This window comes from Cervus elaphus, chromosome 18 (genome assembly GCF_910594005.1).
Source record: "Cervus elaphus chromosome 18, mCerEla1.1, whole genome shotgun sequence".
Classification (NCBI taxonomy): domain Eukaryota; kingdom Metazoa; phylum Chordata; class Mammalia; order Artiodactyla; family Cervidae; genus Cervus; species Cervus elaphus.
Window position 1 is genome coordinate 108,486,532 of NC_057832.1, and position 17,833 is coordinate 108,504,364.

General features: G+C 42.1%; 1 protein-coding gene across 1 annotated transcript in view; it reads right to left on the reverse strand.

Annotated features, from left to right (window-relative positions):
• ZC3HAV1 (zinc finger CCCH-type containing, antiviral 1) overlaps positions 1-17,833 on the reverse strand; it is a 55,664-nt gene that overhangs the window by 12,863 nt on the left and 24,968 nt on the right. Inside the window, exons 2-7 of the mRNA XM_043872216.1 lie at positions 15,745-15,880; positions 10,644-10,896; positions 7,735-8,493; positions 6,581-6,679; positions 3,484-3,607; positions 1,432-1,606 (exon numbers count right to left, since the gene is read on the reverse strand). Coding sequence (XP_043728151.1) covers positions 1,432-1,606; positions 3,484-3,607; positions 6,581-6,679; positions 7,735-8,493; positions 10,644-10,896; positions 15,745-15,880 — 1,546 coding nt within the window. The remainder of the gene's footprint in view (positions 1-1,431; positions 1,607-3,483; positions 3,608-6,580; positions 6,680-7,734; positions 8,494-10,643; positions 10,897-15,744; positions 15,881-17,833) is intronic.

The following is a 17,833-nucleotide window of genomic DNA, read 5'->3' on the forward strand; positions in this document are numbered from 1 at the left end:
TGAGAAAGAACAGTTAAAAGCTGGAGTGAAGGCACATAAAACTCCAACAGATGCATTGTTATTTAGTTGCTAAGTCATGACTCTTGGCCACCCCATGGACTGTAGCCCACCACTCTCCTCTGTCCATGGATTTCCCAGGCAAGAATACTGGAGTGACTTCCCATTTCCTTCTCCATCCAATAGGCATATTGCTGTCCAAATGAGAGTGATGGGTCAAGGAACACCCCCAAAATGTAAAGATATAATCTCCAGCCATCTCCAGTACCTTCCTCTAGCCCATTCAGAACTCCAGTTCTGAATGAGTGAGTGAGTGAATGAATGAACACTAGAGCCTTCAATTACATATTCTCCAAGACTTGAATTTATACCTCAGTCTCAGTAACCAGGTCTTGTTACCTTTGCCTTGTGCCTACATGACAGCCTTGATTTTGGCTTTCTAGAGCTACGGCTTGCCCTCACCTTGGGCAATTCCTTCAGGTCACACACTCCTGCCCCTCAAGGCATGCTACTAAGCTTGACTGTGTGCTGCGTGCTGAGTCGCTTCAGTTGTATCTGACTCTGTGACCGTATGGACTGTGGCCCGCCAAGCTCCTACTGGAGCAGATTGCCATTTCCTTCTCCGGGGGATCTTCCCAACCCAGGGGTCGAACCTGCAGCTCTGGCATCTCCGGCATCTCCTGCATTGGCAGACAGGTTCTCTAGCACTGAACTACCTGGGAAGCCCCAGGTATCTTGTAATAGATTGTATTTCTTTGATTGCTTTGGCAGCTTGGGATCTAAGAACCAAATGTATGGCCCAGCAACTTATGCTGGGATATCCTCATCCCTTTTCTGCCTTTGGCTTCATTTCCATCTCTTGCTTTTCTTTTCCTTTCTCTTTCTCATCACTCTAATTTCATTGCCTACGTTAGCTGCCTCCCTCTCTGCTTAATCATCTGAATCAAAAGGAAGAAGGGACACTAGACGGAACCTCTGCCTGTCTAAATTTCTCTCCCCTATTACTATGTCCCTGTGGGGGTTAGTCTAAACCTTCTAGTTCATCTGAATACAGACTCTGACTAAATCCTAGCAACCATATGTATCAATTTTCTGATTTCTCACTCTTGCCTACTTTTCTGGCTGAAACGGGTAGTCTCTGCCCATTTATGGGCTAGTGAATAAAAAGCTCTCTCAAGGTTCTGCCACAGTCCCCGATAATGAAGAAAGAGGGATATTTGGCTGGCTCATATATCAAGTAGTTTCTTAAAAATAGTTGTTTTTTATAATGTAGTTGGAATACATGCTTGCTGAGTATAATATTAAAAAACACCACTTTCTCTACCACATCCATGCTCCATGGGTAATCACATAGGTGTCGGACACTGTACTACTAGATTCTTCTGAAGTTGTCAAGTTTATACAAGAGTAGGCACAAGAAGGAATGGTACTCACCTTCTCCCCATATGGAACCCATTTGTCAGTTCTATCCCTCCAGTACCAAATCCATTTTGTGGTAAAGAGAGAACTGGCCGGCTTTGTGACGGATGAAGGTGTGGAGATACGTCGGACAGGATTAAAATCACAAATCATCTTCTGGAAATTGATGTTATAATTGCCAACAGAAACACTGAGAGGGGAAAGTTTAGCATTAATAAAATGCTTCTCTGAAGCAAAATGGTTCTGTTTTCTCTACTCTGGTCTTCTTAATAAGAGGGAAGAATTAAAAACTGAGAGTTGAAAGGGGTCTCTGAATTCCATTTATACAGCTTACGGTCTTACACACAAAAGAAAAACTGAAATACAGAGAGGTAACGTAACCTGCCTTATATTTAATGGAATCACAAAATGTGTTCTTCCCTCAAAAAATATCCCCAAAAGAAAACAATTGATTGGCTCAATGTCAGAAACTCTGAAACTCACAGTAGGTCAGTTTTTTCAATTATTATACATTATTTAAATAGTTGGGCTTCCCTGGTGGCAAAGATGGTAAAGAATTGCTTTCAGTGCAGGAGACTGGGATTCAATCCCTGGGTCAGGAAGATCCCCTGGCGAAAGGAATGGCTACCCACTCCAGTATCCTTGCCCGGAGAATTCCATTATCAAAGCGTAGTTCGAGCCCTTTTCAGAGTCTCCTTTGCAGGGTCTCCTGCAAGGTCAAAGTTACTTTCATAATAATATTAGGACATTACCCACCTTTTTCACTTTCATACCCTCACAGGTACACAGTGGAGTTTTTCAAGGCTACACAATGTTTGATTTTACAATAAAGAGATTTGCAAAAATATAAAACAATGTCATTCTTCTCAGTGAATTTGGTTTGGTTTGGTTTTGGAAAAGTTATTTTTATAGTTATACTTACATACATTCATGTATGCATGTAACTATATATAATTATCTTTAAACGTTATGTTAACACAAATGAGTTTATTATCATTATTTTTAATGAATCAGTAAATAATTTTTCTCAGTTGTGACTTTTAACATGGTAAATATCAATAGCTATAAATCCACATAAACTGAAATCTCTGGGATCCTCAGTACATTTTAAGAGTATCGAGGGCTCCAGAAACCAAAAAGTTTGAGTTACTGCTCTACAAAATACCTCCTAGATCAGCAATGTTCAATCAGGAGTGATATTAGACCCAGGAAACATTGACAATGTCAAAAGACATTTTCGTTTCTCACAACTGGCGTGTAGTGGGTAGACACCAGGCATGATGCTAAAGTACTCCAGCAAACCAAATAATTATTTGGGCCCCAAAGTCAACAGCGCTAAGGTTGAAAAACCCTGCTTCAGATTTACCTGGTGCGAGAAACACACCTAGAAACAAAATGGCTGACACCACCCTCTAGTGGCAAAATGCAGCAACACACTCTCCACCAGACATTCACTAAATTTGAAGACGGTGACAAGTCTGTATTTTCCCTCCTAAAGTATTTCCTGATAAAGTAGGATGCAGCTTATAAATATGGTCATGGGTAGCATCACCCATATCAGCCCTAACAGAAACAGAAATATAAAGAAGCCTTTTAGAAACCTCCAGGATAGAGAAAATAGCAAATATAGAGGCAAGTATAAAATGCTAAAGTATATAACAAAATTCTGCCTTAGAACTATATGAAATGACTCAAATCATTTTCTCAAACAATGAGATTAATTAAGCCAAAGGCTCTTCTGAGCTCACAGGTTTGCAAACCAACCTATGAATTTGGTTGTTCAGACAAATATTAACTGAACAAATATTTGTGTCCCTGTTTATTTCACCTGAGTTAGCAAATATTCCCAGAGTCTCTTGTATTAGCCAGGCTCTGGGTGACTTCAAATCTGCCCCACTTATTCCTTCATCTTTATTAACTCAGCAGTCATTTGCCATTTTAATCTCAAGAGTTAACCTGAATGGGATTCTGAAGGAAAACTGCTTTTTCTTCTTCCCATAAGCACAGCACTAGGGTCTCCTTTGATGATGTTGTAGATTTCACAAGCCAGACCCACCACCAACTTACCTGCAGTTTTTGGGGTCACAAAAGGCCTTCTCAATATCCTCCATGAATGGAAGGTCCACCCAGCTGTTGGCAAGAAACATCTGCCACTGGTAGGGCAGGTGGAAATGAACTTTGTTGCAGCTTTCTACAAAGATAGAAAAGAGGTCTGAGCAATTTGACCAAGTTCACTGCTGACTCTCCCCATCAAGGCCCGCGTTTCTCACCCTGCCAGCCCTGTAGGCACATTTTCCAGCTACACCTGTGCTCATGCCGGCCCCTACCTGCATTGTCTCCAGCTCCTATCTCCAGATTCATTTACTACCCATGGAGACTCGTCAGAAACAAAATTCCCCACTCCCCCGAAAGCCATGTTCAGCTCAGTTCAGTCGCTCAGTCATGTTTGAGTCTTTGTGACCCCATGGACTGCAGCACACCAGGCTTCCCTGTCCATCATCAACTCCCGGAGCTTGCTCAAACTCAAGTCCATTGAGTTGGTGATGCCACCCAACCATCTCATCCTCTGTTGTCCCCTTCTCCTCTCACCTTCAAAAAAAGAGCCATATTACTCACATGGAAATCTGAGGTCATTAGAAATTTACAATGATCCTTTCCGCACCTCCCTCTACATGCATGTATTGAGACAAACTGCTCTCTATTGGAGGCAACTGCCTGTGTATTTCCTAGGAAGCCCTGGCCTAGAATTCATCTCTTCCAGAATTCTCTCACTGATCTCGTGCTCTTCTGACCTGACCTGTGTTTTATGTTCCCTCAACCAGTGCTCTGGACACAGTTTGTGCTTTATTAGTTATGTATTTACTTATTTTATGCAGTTCTCTAATTTGTGGATGTTCTATTAGTTTTGGGCCACACTGCACAGCTTGTGGGATCTTAGTTCTTTGACCAGGGATTGAACCCAAGCCCTTGGCAGTGAGAGTGCACAGACTGGGCTAACCACTGGACTGCCAGGGAATTTCCGAATTTGTGGATGTTTTGATACCTGGCTTTAATGACAAACTTGGGCTTCCCTTGTGGCTCCGCTGGGAAAGAATCCGCCCGCAACGCGGGAGACCTGGGTTCAATCCCTCCGTTGGGAAGATCCCCTGGAGAAGGGAAAGGCTACCCACTCCAGTATTCTGGCCTGGAGAATTCCATGGATTATACAGTCCATGGTTGCAAGAGTCAGACACAACTGAGCTACTTTCACTTAATGACAAACTTACTGAAGAAAGGCCTGCATCCATTGTTTAGCTTATGTCTCCTCGCTTCACTGGCAGAGGAGTAGGCATGCAGAGGATGCCCTTTCAATGAATGCTTGCTGAATAATGAATTAATGTTAGAAGCTCATAATACAGGAGGACAGAAAACAGTTCTATTTTTCACAATTTGCATTGTTTAAATCATTTTGAAATGTCACTGCCAGGAATTTAACTGATTTAAAAATATAACCTTCCTCACACCCATGAGAATGCTGCTATAAATAAACAAACAAAAACAAATTTACAAGTGTTGGCAAGGATATGGAGAAATTGGAACCCTTGTGCATTGCTGATAAAAATGTAAAGTGATACAGCTGCTATAGAAAACTGTGTGACAGTTTGTTAAAAACTTAAACACAGATTTACCACATAATCCAGCAATTCCACTTCTGGGTATATACCCAAAAGAACTGAAAGCAAGAACTGATATTTGTACACCTGTGTTCCTAGCAGCATTATACACAATAGCTAAGAGGTAGAAGCAACTCAAGTGCCAATCAGTGGATGAGTGGATAAACAAAATGGGATAGAATACAATCTAATAGTGTTCAACCTTCATGAGGGAGGAAATTCTCACAAAGCTTATAATATGGCTGAACCTTGAGGATACTGTACTAAGTAAAATAAGCCAGTGTCAGAAAAAGACAAATATCGTGTGAGATCACTCATATGAGGGACATAGAAGAGTCATATTCGTAGACTGAAAGCAAAATGGCAGTCGTCAGGGGCTTCCCTGCCAGAAGGCGGAAATGAGGAGTTGTTGTTTAATAGGTACAGAGTTGTTTTCAAGGAAATCAGTACTGAATATCCACCGGAAGGACTGATGTTGAAGCTGAAACTCCAATACTTTGGCCACCTAATGCGAAGAAGTGACTCACTTGAAAAGACCCTGATGCTGGGAAAGATTAAAGGCGGGAGGAGAAAGGGACGTCAGAGGATGAGATGGTTGGATGGCATCACCGACTCAATGGACATGAATTTGAGCAAGCTCTGGGAGTTGGTGATGGGCAGGGAAGCCTGGCGTGCTACAGTCCATGGGGTCGCAGAGAGTCAGACACGACTGAGGGACTGAACTGAGGTACAGAGTTTCAGTTTCAAAACGCGAAAAGAGTTCTGGAGATTAGTTGCACAACAATATGAATGATGTAATCAACAGTACAGAGCAGTATACTTAAAATGGTTAAGATGGTAAAATCTATGTTATGTGTTTTACCTTAGTTAAAAATAAATTTTGCTGAAGTTAAAGATTTCTTATTTAGACAACACAGGGCAGAATCCGCTCCTCAGACACAAGGCGAATGACTCTAAGACCACTAAGTGATCAAATAAATGAATCAGACATAATGCGTAGGCCTGGGGCAGAGACATGAAAGGAACAGGGTGGTGCAAGAGTGACAGGGAAGTGCTGTGACCCAAGCAGTCCCATGGGAAACAGTTCTACAGGAGGCTTGGTGAGAGGGAACAGTAAACAGATGCCGGGGAAGCCTGGCTGCTGCAGCCCCTGGGGTAGAAGAGTTGGACACATCTTAGTGACTAAACAACAACTGCTACTGCTGTTTGGTTTTAGTATGTAAAAAGAGGGGTCCCTGATTAAGTGTAAGAGTTCACCTAAAACTCAACTGTAAAAGGAGAAAGTATAATATCATGCAGTGGTCAAGTGGTTTGGGGTGAAAACCCAATTTCTACTTGTGCATCTGTAAAATGAATTAACAAAAGAACCTAAAGTTGACTTGAAGGTCAAAGAAGATGCATGTAAGATTCTCAGCACTGCACTCAACACATAGTAAACATTCAATAAATGCTAGCCATACTACTATTAATAATGTTTCTGCTTCTAGAAAGTCCTTAAGGTAGTTACTCACTAAGCTGACAACCCTTATACAGATGGTCAAGACAAATTTCGTTTGAGCTGTGTTCATTCATCGTGGAAGATGTGGGACTCGCAACGTCAGGTACAGAATCTACAAAACAGAAGAGGATGCATGTAAGCGAATTGTAACATTTAAACCAAAAAAAACAAGATACCTGGTCTAACAGTGGGAAAGAATATCTGAAATGGGGGCCAGGTTCAAGAAAATTCTTACGATTCATGTATTGCTCATGAGAGCCCAGACATGAAAACAAACATGAAGTCAGGGTTCCTTAGTGTCACGCTGCTTTCTTAAACCATGGCTGAACTATTTCTGTTCTCAACAAATGGAGCAACTTACTCTATACAGTTCTAGGGTTGGTCCTTCTGTCTTCGTATGTCCTCATCAGTACCACTCCTTAACCAAAACCCTTTAGTACTGTTAAGGAACACCCAAAGAGAAACCACGAGCCACGGCCACTCTATGCAGACCCTCTTTGTCCTTCAGTGATCACACAGAACCCAGCCTGGAGCCCCCCTTGTCATCTCACTGGAGGGGGTAACAAGGATTTGAGCAGAGTTCTGACCATGGGTCCCCTAGGCTGCAGCTCTGTTGCTTAAGGAAGGTGTAAAAGAAGGGACCTTGGTAAAAATGATGTTTTTGAATCCTTGTACCAAGGTGAGAAATGTTAAATTATAAATTAGTAAAAACTTTTTGTAACATAAAAAATTGCTTGTGCAATATCATCTTAGCTATGAACAAACTAGATATAGAAAAATGTTAAAGAATATAAATGAAATGTTCATTGTACATTTCTTTGTGTTAACTGCAGTGTCTTTACGTACGTTAATATCAATTAATAATAACATTCTAACATCCTTGTATAAAATATTTTGTTTATAGAAAAGAAGAAGAAGGGACCTTGGGGAGAGCAAGTGCTGCCTTGTGCGGGGGCAGAGGGCTCCCCACGTGTGGGCAGGACCTGCTTGTTAACCCCCGAATTCCAGAGTGTAACACATCTTTCTTCCCTTTGACTGCCGCCATGAAGCCAAACCCAGCGGCACCAGTTTTACCTACAACAGTAGTTTTATCCATCACTTAATCCATCCTTCTAGAGGCACTGTGGACAGACTGACTAGCCCAGAAGGGCTCTTCTGTGTGTTTACCATTAACAAAGGCTGCGGCTGCATCCCCAGTCATCTTGCCAGCGGTGGGCAGATGACTCCGAGGTGTTCCAGTGTCCGGTTTCCCAGGTAACGATTTTTCTCTCTGCCTACTGCTTGGGGTTTGGTAATTCGCCAGTCTCGTGGAAGTGGTATCTACGGCCATGCCATCAGCGTTATTATCAAAAAGGGGGAAACGCTGGCCATCTTGACTCCCACTCCTGCGCTCCGCGTTCACATGGTCCGAGGAAACGACAGCGGTGCTCTTTCTGGTGGTGATGGTTTCAGGTGTTTGCAGAGAACCAGAAGAGAAGGAGAAGGCTGGACTGGAGGAAATCCAACTCTTTTTACCGGTGTCCTGGTCATTCTGCCAGGATGCAGGGAGCCCCCATTTGAAGGCTGGTTTCACATCAAAATGGAAGAAACCATGGCTATCATTCCCATAGAGAAGATCCTTTGCACTGCCATTCTCTGCAAGACTCTGGCTTCCTCCTCCTTGACTGGTTCCTCCAAGACTGGCAGCTGCAGATGGGACAGAGGCAGGTGCGGGGCACTCCTGACTTCCCAGATGCGAGAATTTGTGGGCAAGATCCTCGACAGGCTCATCACTCGGGACAGAGCCGCGGTGGCCGGCAGGCTTTGGGCTGGATGGGCAGGACCTCTGGGCAGGAGCTGAAGCTGCTGGATGAAATTCCTCGCTGCCCCGGTCTCTGCTCCTACTCCTCCCTCTGTAGGCCGGGTCTCTACGATGGGGAGGAGGAGCTGGGCAAGAAAAACCAAACAACAAAAGTTAGCTTTAACGTCACTAACTTTGTACCCACCTCCCATTCGGACCCAGAGGGGCTGGGTGAAATGTGAGTGGGGTAAAGCAGAAACAGTATCAGCAGGAGAGAAGAAAAGGAGGGACTTCATCAGTGGGCAAAAGAGGTTCAGACGTTTTCGTGGGTAAGTATATTTGGAGGTCTAAAACTCTTTTCAGGAATTCCCCATGACCACTCTTAGGGATCTCACTCTTTCCACCTCAGAGCCCTAAACTTTCATGCTGGAGAAGCGGTGAATTAACCTGGCACTATCATTCAGCAATCCTGCAGAGTCAAACGCCGCCACTGCTTGCAACAGCCAAGACACGTGCTGTGCTGTGCTTAGTCGCTTAGCCATGTCCGACTCTTTGCAACCCCATGGACTGTAGCCCACCAGGCTGCTCTCCATGGGGATTCTCCAGGCAAGGATACTGGAGTGGGTTGCCATTTCCTCCTCCAGGGGATCCTCCCGACCCAGAAATCGGACCAGTGTCTCCTGCATTGCAGGCAGATTCTTTACCCGCTGAGCTACCAGGGAAGCCCAGCCAAGACATGGAGGCAACCTAAATGTCCACTGACAGAGGAATGAATAAAGAAGATGTGGTACATATATACAATGGAATGCTACTCAGCCATTAGAAAAGAACGAAAAAAAAAAAAAAAGAAAAGAACGAAATAATGCCATTTGCAGCAACACAGATGGACCTAGAGTGTCATACTACTTCATACTAGAGTAAAATAAGTCAAATAGATGAGAAATATCCTATGACATGCCTTCTATGGGTAATCTTAAAAGAAATGATACAAAATGAACTTATTCACAAAACAAAAAAGGCTCATAGACTTAGAGAAGGAACTTAATGACTACCAGCGGGGGAAGGATGGAAGGAAGGGATGGTTAGGGAATTTGGGATCAACATACACACACTGCTGTATTTAAAGTGGATAACCAACAAGGAACAAGTACAGCACAGGGAACTGTGCTCAATGTTACACGGCAGCCTGGATGGGAGGGGAGTCTGGGGGAGGATGGATACATGTATATATAAGGCTGAGTCCCTCTGCTGTGCACCTAAAACTATCACAACATTGTTAACTGACTATTCTCCAAAATCAAATAAAAAGCTAAAAAAAATTAATTTGTGTGAAAATCTTGACAAGGTGGTTATGACAATGGAAGAATCCCCCCTTCCTGCCAGCCCAGCAGAAAACACCACCTTTGGCCTAGGATAAAGGTTGAGCCAACTCTGGCTCCTCTCGGCTTCCCTCATGGGACTTAGATGCAGCTCCTAAGTGCCCGCTGTCTTAGGTGGGGCTGTCCACAGTCCTCAAGTTCAAGTCCCAGAGAGACAGACTTCAAGTTCAAATCTGGAGAGACAGACTAGTGCTCATCAGAGATGAGTGCCCCAAATCACTTAGAGTTCACCCATATTGTGACATAGGTGTACCTAAGCTAAGAAGTCACAATACTTAAAACAACAACAAAAAAAGAAATTAAGGAAAGGTCTGATTTCACTGAAGCTTGGAATTATCCAGAGTTGTTCATCTGGCCCCCAAATGCCCAAGCTTAAGTCAGCGATATCCAAAATTAAAAAAAAAATTGACCTCTTTCTAGAAACATGTTAAGTCACAGCCCCAGGAAGCAGAGAGAAGGGATGGAGTGAGCATGTGTGTTCGTGTGTGCAAAAAGTGTGGTGTGCTTGTATGTGATGTTTATATGTGGGGTTCATATATGTTTATATGAAGTGTGTGCATGTGTGTGTGTGATATGCATACATAGTGGATATGTGAGGGGTGTATGTGTGTGTACATGAGGTTTGCACATATGGTGTGTGACACATGTTTCTTAGTGAGAGGTGCATATGTTGGCAACATGCCCGAGTGTGAAGTGTGTCTGTGTGGTGTGGATGCACGGAATAGCATGAAATCAAATTGCAAAATCACACACATACTATGATCATAATTATGTAAAAATTGTGTATGCGTATCGACGAGGTCTGAAAGGGAAAGTAGTTTTACATGATGAGGTAGAGTGAGTATAAGTAGCGATTCCCTCTCCTTGTGATTTCTGTTTATTTACGTTTATCCTGTTAAGAAGGCCCCCAAGCTTACCTCTCCACGCTGAGGGCTTCTTCCGGTGGTGCCTGCTATTACAGATGTCCTGGATGTTCTGTACCACACTTGAGCTCAGCCCGTGCTCCCTCATGACGGCCAGCACCTTTCTGTCCATCAGGTTATGGGACCGGAAGCAGTTGGCATAACCACAGTTCCCTCGGGTAAAGTGTTCACAGACGTGGAGTCTTTCACAAGGGGGCTGCTGGTTACAAACCTGTCTTCCACCCTCACCCTTATAATTCTTGCATATCTACAGAAGAAAGAAACAAGATCCAGAAAGAAAACATGTTTCTCTATATGCCACACGTTAAGGAAAGTTCATGTAAATATAATGATCTATATGGGAATAGAATCTAAAAAAGAATGGATCTATGTATCAGTTCAGTTCAGTTCAGTTGCTCAGTTATGTCCGACTCTGCGACCCTATGGACTACAGCACGCCAGGCCTCCCTGTCCATCACCAACTCCCAGAGTTTATTCAAACTCATGTCCATTGAATCAGTGATGCCATCCAACCATCTCATCCTCTGTAGTCCCCTTCTCCTCCTGCCTTCAATCTTTCCCAGCATCAGGATCTTTTCAAATGAGTCAGTTCTTCGCATCAGGTGGCCAAAATATTGGAGTTTCAGCTTCAACATCAGTCCTTCCAATGAACATTCAGGACTGATCTCCTTTAGGATGGACGGGTTGGATCTACGTATAGGTATAACTGATTCACTCTGCAGTACACCTGAAACTAACACAACATTGTACATCAACTGTACTCCAATAAATATTGATTAAATAAATAAAAATGCATTTTTTTTTACTTCCTGGTAAGAAAAAAATGCATGTTTTCTTATTTCCTGAAAGAAAAAGAAAAAACAGAAGCAAAGATATAAACTTCCCTGATGACTCAGCAGGTAAAGAATCTGCCTGTAATGCAGGAGCTGCAGGAGATGCAGGTTCAATCCCTGTGTCAGGAAGAGCCCTTGGAGAAGGAAATGGCAACCCGCTGCAGTATTCCTGCCTGGGAAATCCCACGGCCAGAGGAGCCTGGCGGGATACAGTCCATGGGGTCAGACGCAACTGAGCACGTGAGCACAAGCAGAGATATATCTTAGGGAAAAAATGTGTGTGTATGACTCTATAATCTTTGTTGAGTTATATTCAATCAGTGACTTATTTGGGGTAGAAGAGGCCTACAAACTAACTAAAAGAAACTTGGCTTTTATTAACTTCTTTGGGAAGAATCAATATAAGACGGCCAGCTACAGATAGAACAAAACAGGACCCAAAGGGACCCCTACACATAAAGGAATCCCAAAGAGGAAGGCCCACCTTTGGATATCAACACATCTTCAATTAAAAGACCATCTTCAATTAGAAGAACACTGCAGGGGGCACGGGTTATCCTGCGTGCCACGTGGTGCAGTCAAAAAGAAAAAAAAAAAAAAAAGGATGTGAGGTCTTACCTTCGGCTGCTGGGAGCTAGGCAGAATGTGGCAGTTTCTCAAAAGACCAACTGATAGCTGATCATTTTTATATGTAAATAGGTGTATCTACATATCTAGCTCTACAGAGATATAATTCTTACTGAAAGGAGAGCAGGAGAAGCATCGTCAGGAAGGCCAGACCCTGTGATACAAGACTAGGGGATGTTGGTTGAAGTCTGCAGCTAGAAGGAGCTATACGTGACTTCACATCTGAGTTACTTACTTACTCCCAGCCTCTTGCCCTTGCTGTAAAAGACAAAAATATTTGCTCCCCTCACCTAACCATGTTGTGGAGCAGGTTAAATAATAAAATACATAATGTGCACAATACAAAATGTGATGCAGATGTTTGAATCATTACACAAAGAGGCTTAAATACGAAAGCGTTTGTAAGTTGTTTCAACAGACTCTGAGCAAACCAGATCAACATGGGCCTCTGTGATGTATTGAGGTGGAAAAAACAAGGATTAAACCATGACTGAGCCATACAAACAACTTCTAAACCTGACGCAAATACATATCATTGTGATAGAGTCTATGAGCCAGAATCAAGACTCCTGGCCATCAGTTCTCAAAGTGTGGTCCCTGGACCAACAGCATCTGCTCCAACCGAAAACTAACTAGAAATACAAATCCTTGGGCCCTTCCCTGTATCTACAGTCAGAATGACCAGAGGAGGAGCCCAGCAATCCGGGTTTGACAAACACTCCTGGTGATTCTGACCCACGCTAAAGCTTGAGACCCAGAATTCTCGAGGGTCAAGTGAAACAAGGATTATTAGCAACTTCACAGATGATACTTCGGTTAACATTCCTAATACTATTCTGATGTTTAAGAAAGACTGCTCCTGCCAGAACAAATGAGACCCATTTCTCCCTTTTAATAAATGCACGTCAATTATCCATGTTTATATACCAGGAAGTTCATGCTTTTATGGTCTCACAGGTTAAGGCAAAGTGGAAAAGTGTGAACGTGTTCGGTATTTGAGGGCAGGCGTGTGCCTTGTCCACCATTGGCTTCAGGATTTAACTCAGTGCTACCCTTGCAGGCACTCCTGAGTGTTAGCTGAATGACTGCAAAGCAAACAGTAAGTAAAGTGAGACCCTGAAAGATGAAATGCCTTGTCTAAGATCACATAGGTAGTTGGTGGCAAAGACAGAACTTAGAGACACGGAGGGACCATCCTTGATCAACTATCCTTGGAACTAGCTGAACTCTGGCTGACCACTCCCCTCCCCTGCTAAAACCTTGAAAATACTCCACCCTCCTCCCCCAAGTTAAGACACTCCTTTAGAGACAACTCTTGCCCAGAATGGTCAAACACAGACTTATGTCATCAATGCTCTAGTTAATTTCCCATCACAGGAAACAGCTTCTCAGACCTCTGGTCCCAGGAAGCAGTGCAGTCTGCTAGTCTGTGATCCTACCCCTACATGTGGTAAAAGGCAATTAAGTTATTGGCTAAAAATAAACTTCAAGCACAAACCGTTCCACCCTACCCTCTAATCACGGGTACCAAATTCTTAAAATCCATGGGTACTGTAAGGGAGCCTCAGTGACACTTCAGACTCTCTGTGTGATTAAGGTCAGCATCCTCCTACGAGAAGCCTCCCAGCGCTTTTGTCAACGGGCTTTTACTGGGCTAAGTCAGCAACAGCACCGTCCAGTAGGTTCTTTCCTAGAGAAAGGAAGAGCCGCCACTCCTCTTATTCTCCAGGGACGAAATATAGCAAGTCCTTGGTGATTTGGAGAACAGCAGCAGAGAGCTGACCTGGTGAGTGACGTTTCCAACCCTGCAAGTTTAACACTAGGTTGGACCCCTGGCAACACTCTCTCAAGAGTCATGACAAGCTGTCCTCATTCTTTCACATGAGAGGGAAAGGAGAGGGTGCCTCTGTTAGTCAATGGGACCTTTAACGAGTTAGGGTGTAAGGCATTTTCCCCATACTGGTAGCCAGGAGGGACTGGGCTGGCTGGCACATAGGCCAAGGGCCACAGAGATCCTAAGATAAGACCTCTGAACCTTGGGTTCCTGGAAACAGAGAGAGAAAGAGAGAGAGAAACTCAAGTACTTAAATGAAAGAATGCCTGGGGAAGTGAGTTATATATAGTTAAATATTCCTTCCTCACCCTTCCTCTCTGAAGACATTTTTACAGAATGTCTTGCATTCCTATCTTGCCTGAGCTCAGTAATCAATGCAAAATCAACCCATGTGACCTAAGTTTTCCTAAGTCCTCAGGGAAACACACTGAACTTAGAGTCAAAAGATGTTTAACCCTCCAGATGTCCCTAATAGCTATCTTGTCATACATAAAAGCACAACCGAATTTCAACCTTGTTATCTTATCTCAGTCCCTTCCACCCTCTCAACTTGAGGCTTCCATTACATTTCTGGGCCTCTCTTCCAGTGTGAGGCTAACTTCTTTACCCAAGGATTTTTCTCAGATCATTCTCAGATACCATTTTTTAAACAGCATCCTCTGATTTTCAAGTCAATATTCCTATATGGATGAGACTGTTAATTATCTGAGATCATTCTTATCCTTCTTTTAATAATAGAGTAAGCCTCCAAGTTTTAGCTGGACATGTAGTTACCCAGCCAGAAAACGACATTTCCCAGGCTGCCTTCTCCCTAAGTGCAGTCACATGATAAGTTCTGGCAAATGAGATGGAGCATACAATGAATGAGATACAATATCCAAGTCACATCTTTTTAAAAAGGAAGCAGCTTGTCTTTTACTTACTCCTTCTCTACGTTCCTGTTGGCTAGAAAAATGATAACGCTGAGAAGAGCCTCTTTGTACCGTGAGGAGGAAGCCATATGTTAAAAGAGAACAGAGATATCTACTGGTCCAGTAATAAAACAGATCTATTATATATAAGATAACAAGGCTGACCTGCTGGCCTGAGTGCCTACCTGACATCATGGAATTCAGCTGCCTGACCATCAGACTACCTGCCTGCCTACCTCTAGGCAAGACCAAAAGTCAGCAAACTATTAGCATAAATGATCAAATAGTAAATATTTTAGGCTTGGCAGGCCATCGATCTCTGTTGCAAACACTCAACTCACTCTTGTATGAGAAAGTGGCCATAGACAATATATAAATGAATGAGTGTGGCTGTGTTCCAATTAAACTACAAAAACAGGCAGCAGGTGGGATATGGTCCATGGACTATAGTTTAGTGACCTCAGATCTAGACTACCAAGAGATGGAGAAACAGTAATATTTTATTTGAATCCCTGCATTTTGAGATCTCTTTGCTACCACTTAGCCTCAAGCAATATACCCTGTCATCTTCCAAAACCTTGCTTCAAAGCCCACCTCTTCCAGGAAGTCACTGGGCTGTAAGGTCTCATTGCTAGTTCTTCAGATCACACTGCTCACACAGGGTTCCCGAGCAGCCCAGGGGAGGAGGCATTCCAGACTCAAATACTTATTAAACTTCAAATAAGAAGGAAACTGTTGGAATCTCCAGATCACTTAGCAACAGCCACCTGCTGACTGCCACCTGCAGAGCCCTGGTGCTGGGTTTTCTCTGCTCCCATTCCAACACACACAGGACACCACCCTGCCAAAGGCATTCTCCTTGCCTTTCAAACTGAGGAATCAGAACTTACCTCGGGCATAAAAAAAGGGTCACTCTGGAGAAGGAGCACAGCTAATTCCTCTTGGTTCAGTCCAGAGAGCCCATGGTTTGTCAGGACCCTGAAGTTATCTTCGGAGAGAACCTCGTGAGAATATTTGCATAAATTCCTGGAAGAAAATAACAATGGTCAGCGTTTCCACTTCACAGAAAATAAAGAAAAAGCAACCATCCAGGAAACCTTTCAAATGAAAATCAATGCCCACATCCTTGGGTAACGAACACAAGGTTGGTCCAGCTTCAAAAATACACTTTAAATAAAAATATAAATTGATGAAACACCTAGATAGGAAAAGAGAATGTGAGGATCTCGTCATAAATTATACACATGTATTCTTTTTTTTTAACTTTTTATTTTGTTAGTATACGCTATACTTTAATTTATTGCAATCCTTCTTTAAATGTCTCCTCTAGTATATGTTAATTATGTAAGATGAGGAAAAAATAGCAAAGAAACTGAAACCAATTTAGTGGAAATGATTGCCCATTGAGAGGCAAATGATAATTAGGATAACACATCTATGGAATGACAATAAAATCAATGGGATAAAAGAATTTTATTGATCAAACTAAATTAGATAAAACTGTCCCTTGCTTCATCACTTCTATGAATGTATACCTATGTGGTTTCTGACTACAAAGGAATGGAACAAGCTTGTAATCGCATATTTCAAACAACTTTACCAAGAAAGTGATAAAAATCCCCTTCACTTTAAGATTGATGATTTAAGTCTGACAAAACTTTCTGTGATGATGGAATTGTTCTATAATCTGAGCTTTCTGGGATGTAAGCCATACATGACTAATGCACACTTGAAATATAGGTAATAAGACTTAGGAAACTAAATTTTCCATTTTATTTCAATTAATCTAAAATTGAATAGCCTCATATGACTAGTGTCCACGAGACTGCATGGCAAAGATTTAAGCATTTGCTCTTAAAATTGAGGTGGGAGGAGTAACTTTACCATTATCATAAATTTAGAACATCCCAGGCTCCACCCCAGTTCGTGTGAATCAAAATCTGCCTTTCAACAAGACCCCCAAATTATAATCACACTGACATCCCACAAGCACTGACTTATTAGACCTAGCATTGAGACGCTGACAGCACTGATGTTTTCATTAGACAGACATAATTTGACAATTACCAATGTTCACCTAACAAATGTCTTCTACTTCTTAACTTATATACGTACATTCCCTATAATATCACCAACATCCTCAGGTTTATGGTTTTAACAGTTGCTAATGTGATGGGATGTTAATATTTTCCAGTTTTTACAACCATTAACAAATAGTCAGGTGGTTAGGTAATGGCCAGAATTTCACTATATAACCTTTATAAGCCTTTCCTCTTTCACATTATTTTCTTGAGATTTATTTGAGAGTATTGCCTAAGTGGTGAGTGTTTCATTTTCATCTCCTGCTCTGCAGAAAACATACTCATAAATCTAGAGAGTGTGTCTATTTCCCTCCAAGCACAGGAACATACAGTTTTATCACTTTTGCTACTTAACTAAGAAATAGATTCATACTTTTAATTTGCACTTTAATTATTAGCAAGACTGAAATATTCCAAATGTAGGTTTGATGCTCGTATTTCCTCTTATACTATTTGTTCATATCTTTTAACTGTTTACCTATAGATTTATAATTGTTCTTTATATTTTTAATACTAATCTTTACCAGCCTTGTTTATTTCAAATAGTGTTGCACTTTTCCCTTTTTATCAAGAACTTATTAAGCTTGCTGTTGCTCAATTTTTATACAATCAGATCCTTCCAATTCACCACTTGTAATTTAGCCCACTGTTTTAATACTCAAGAAATTAATTCCTCCACCACAGCTGGATAACTATAATATATCACTTTGTTTCACTTTTAAAAGAGATATTTTCAGCTTTAAAATATCTGGAGCTCATTCTGACAACCAGCATCAGAGGAAGACAGAAGTGTTTTATATCTTTTCTCAGTAACGTCTATTAAATAGGATTCCTTTCTTACTATTTTGTTGTCCAGAACTATTGTTTGTTAACTTTTTAGCAAATTTAGAATGCAGGG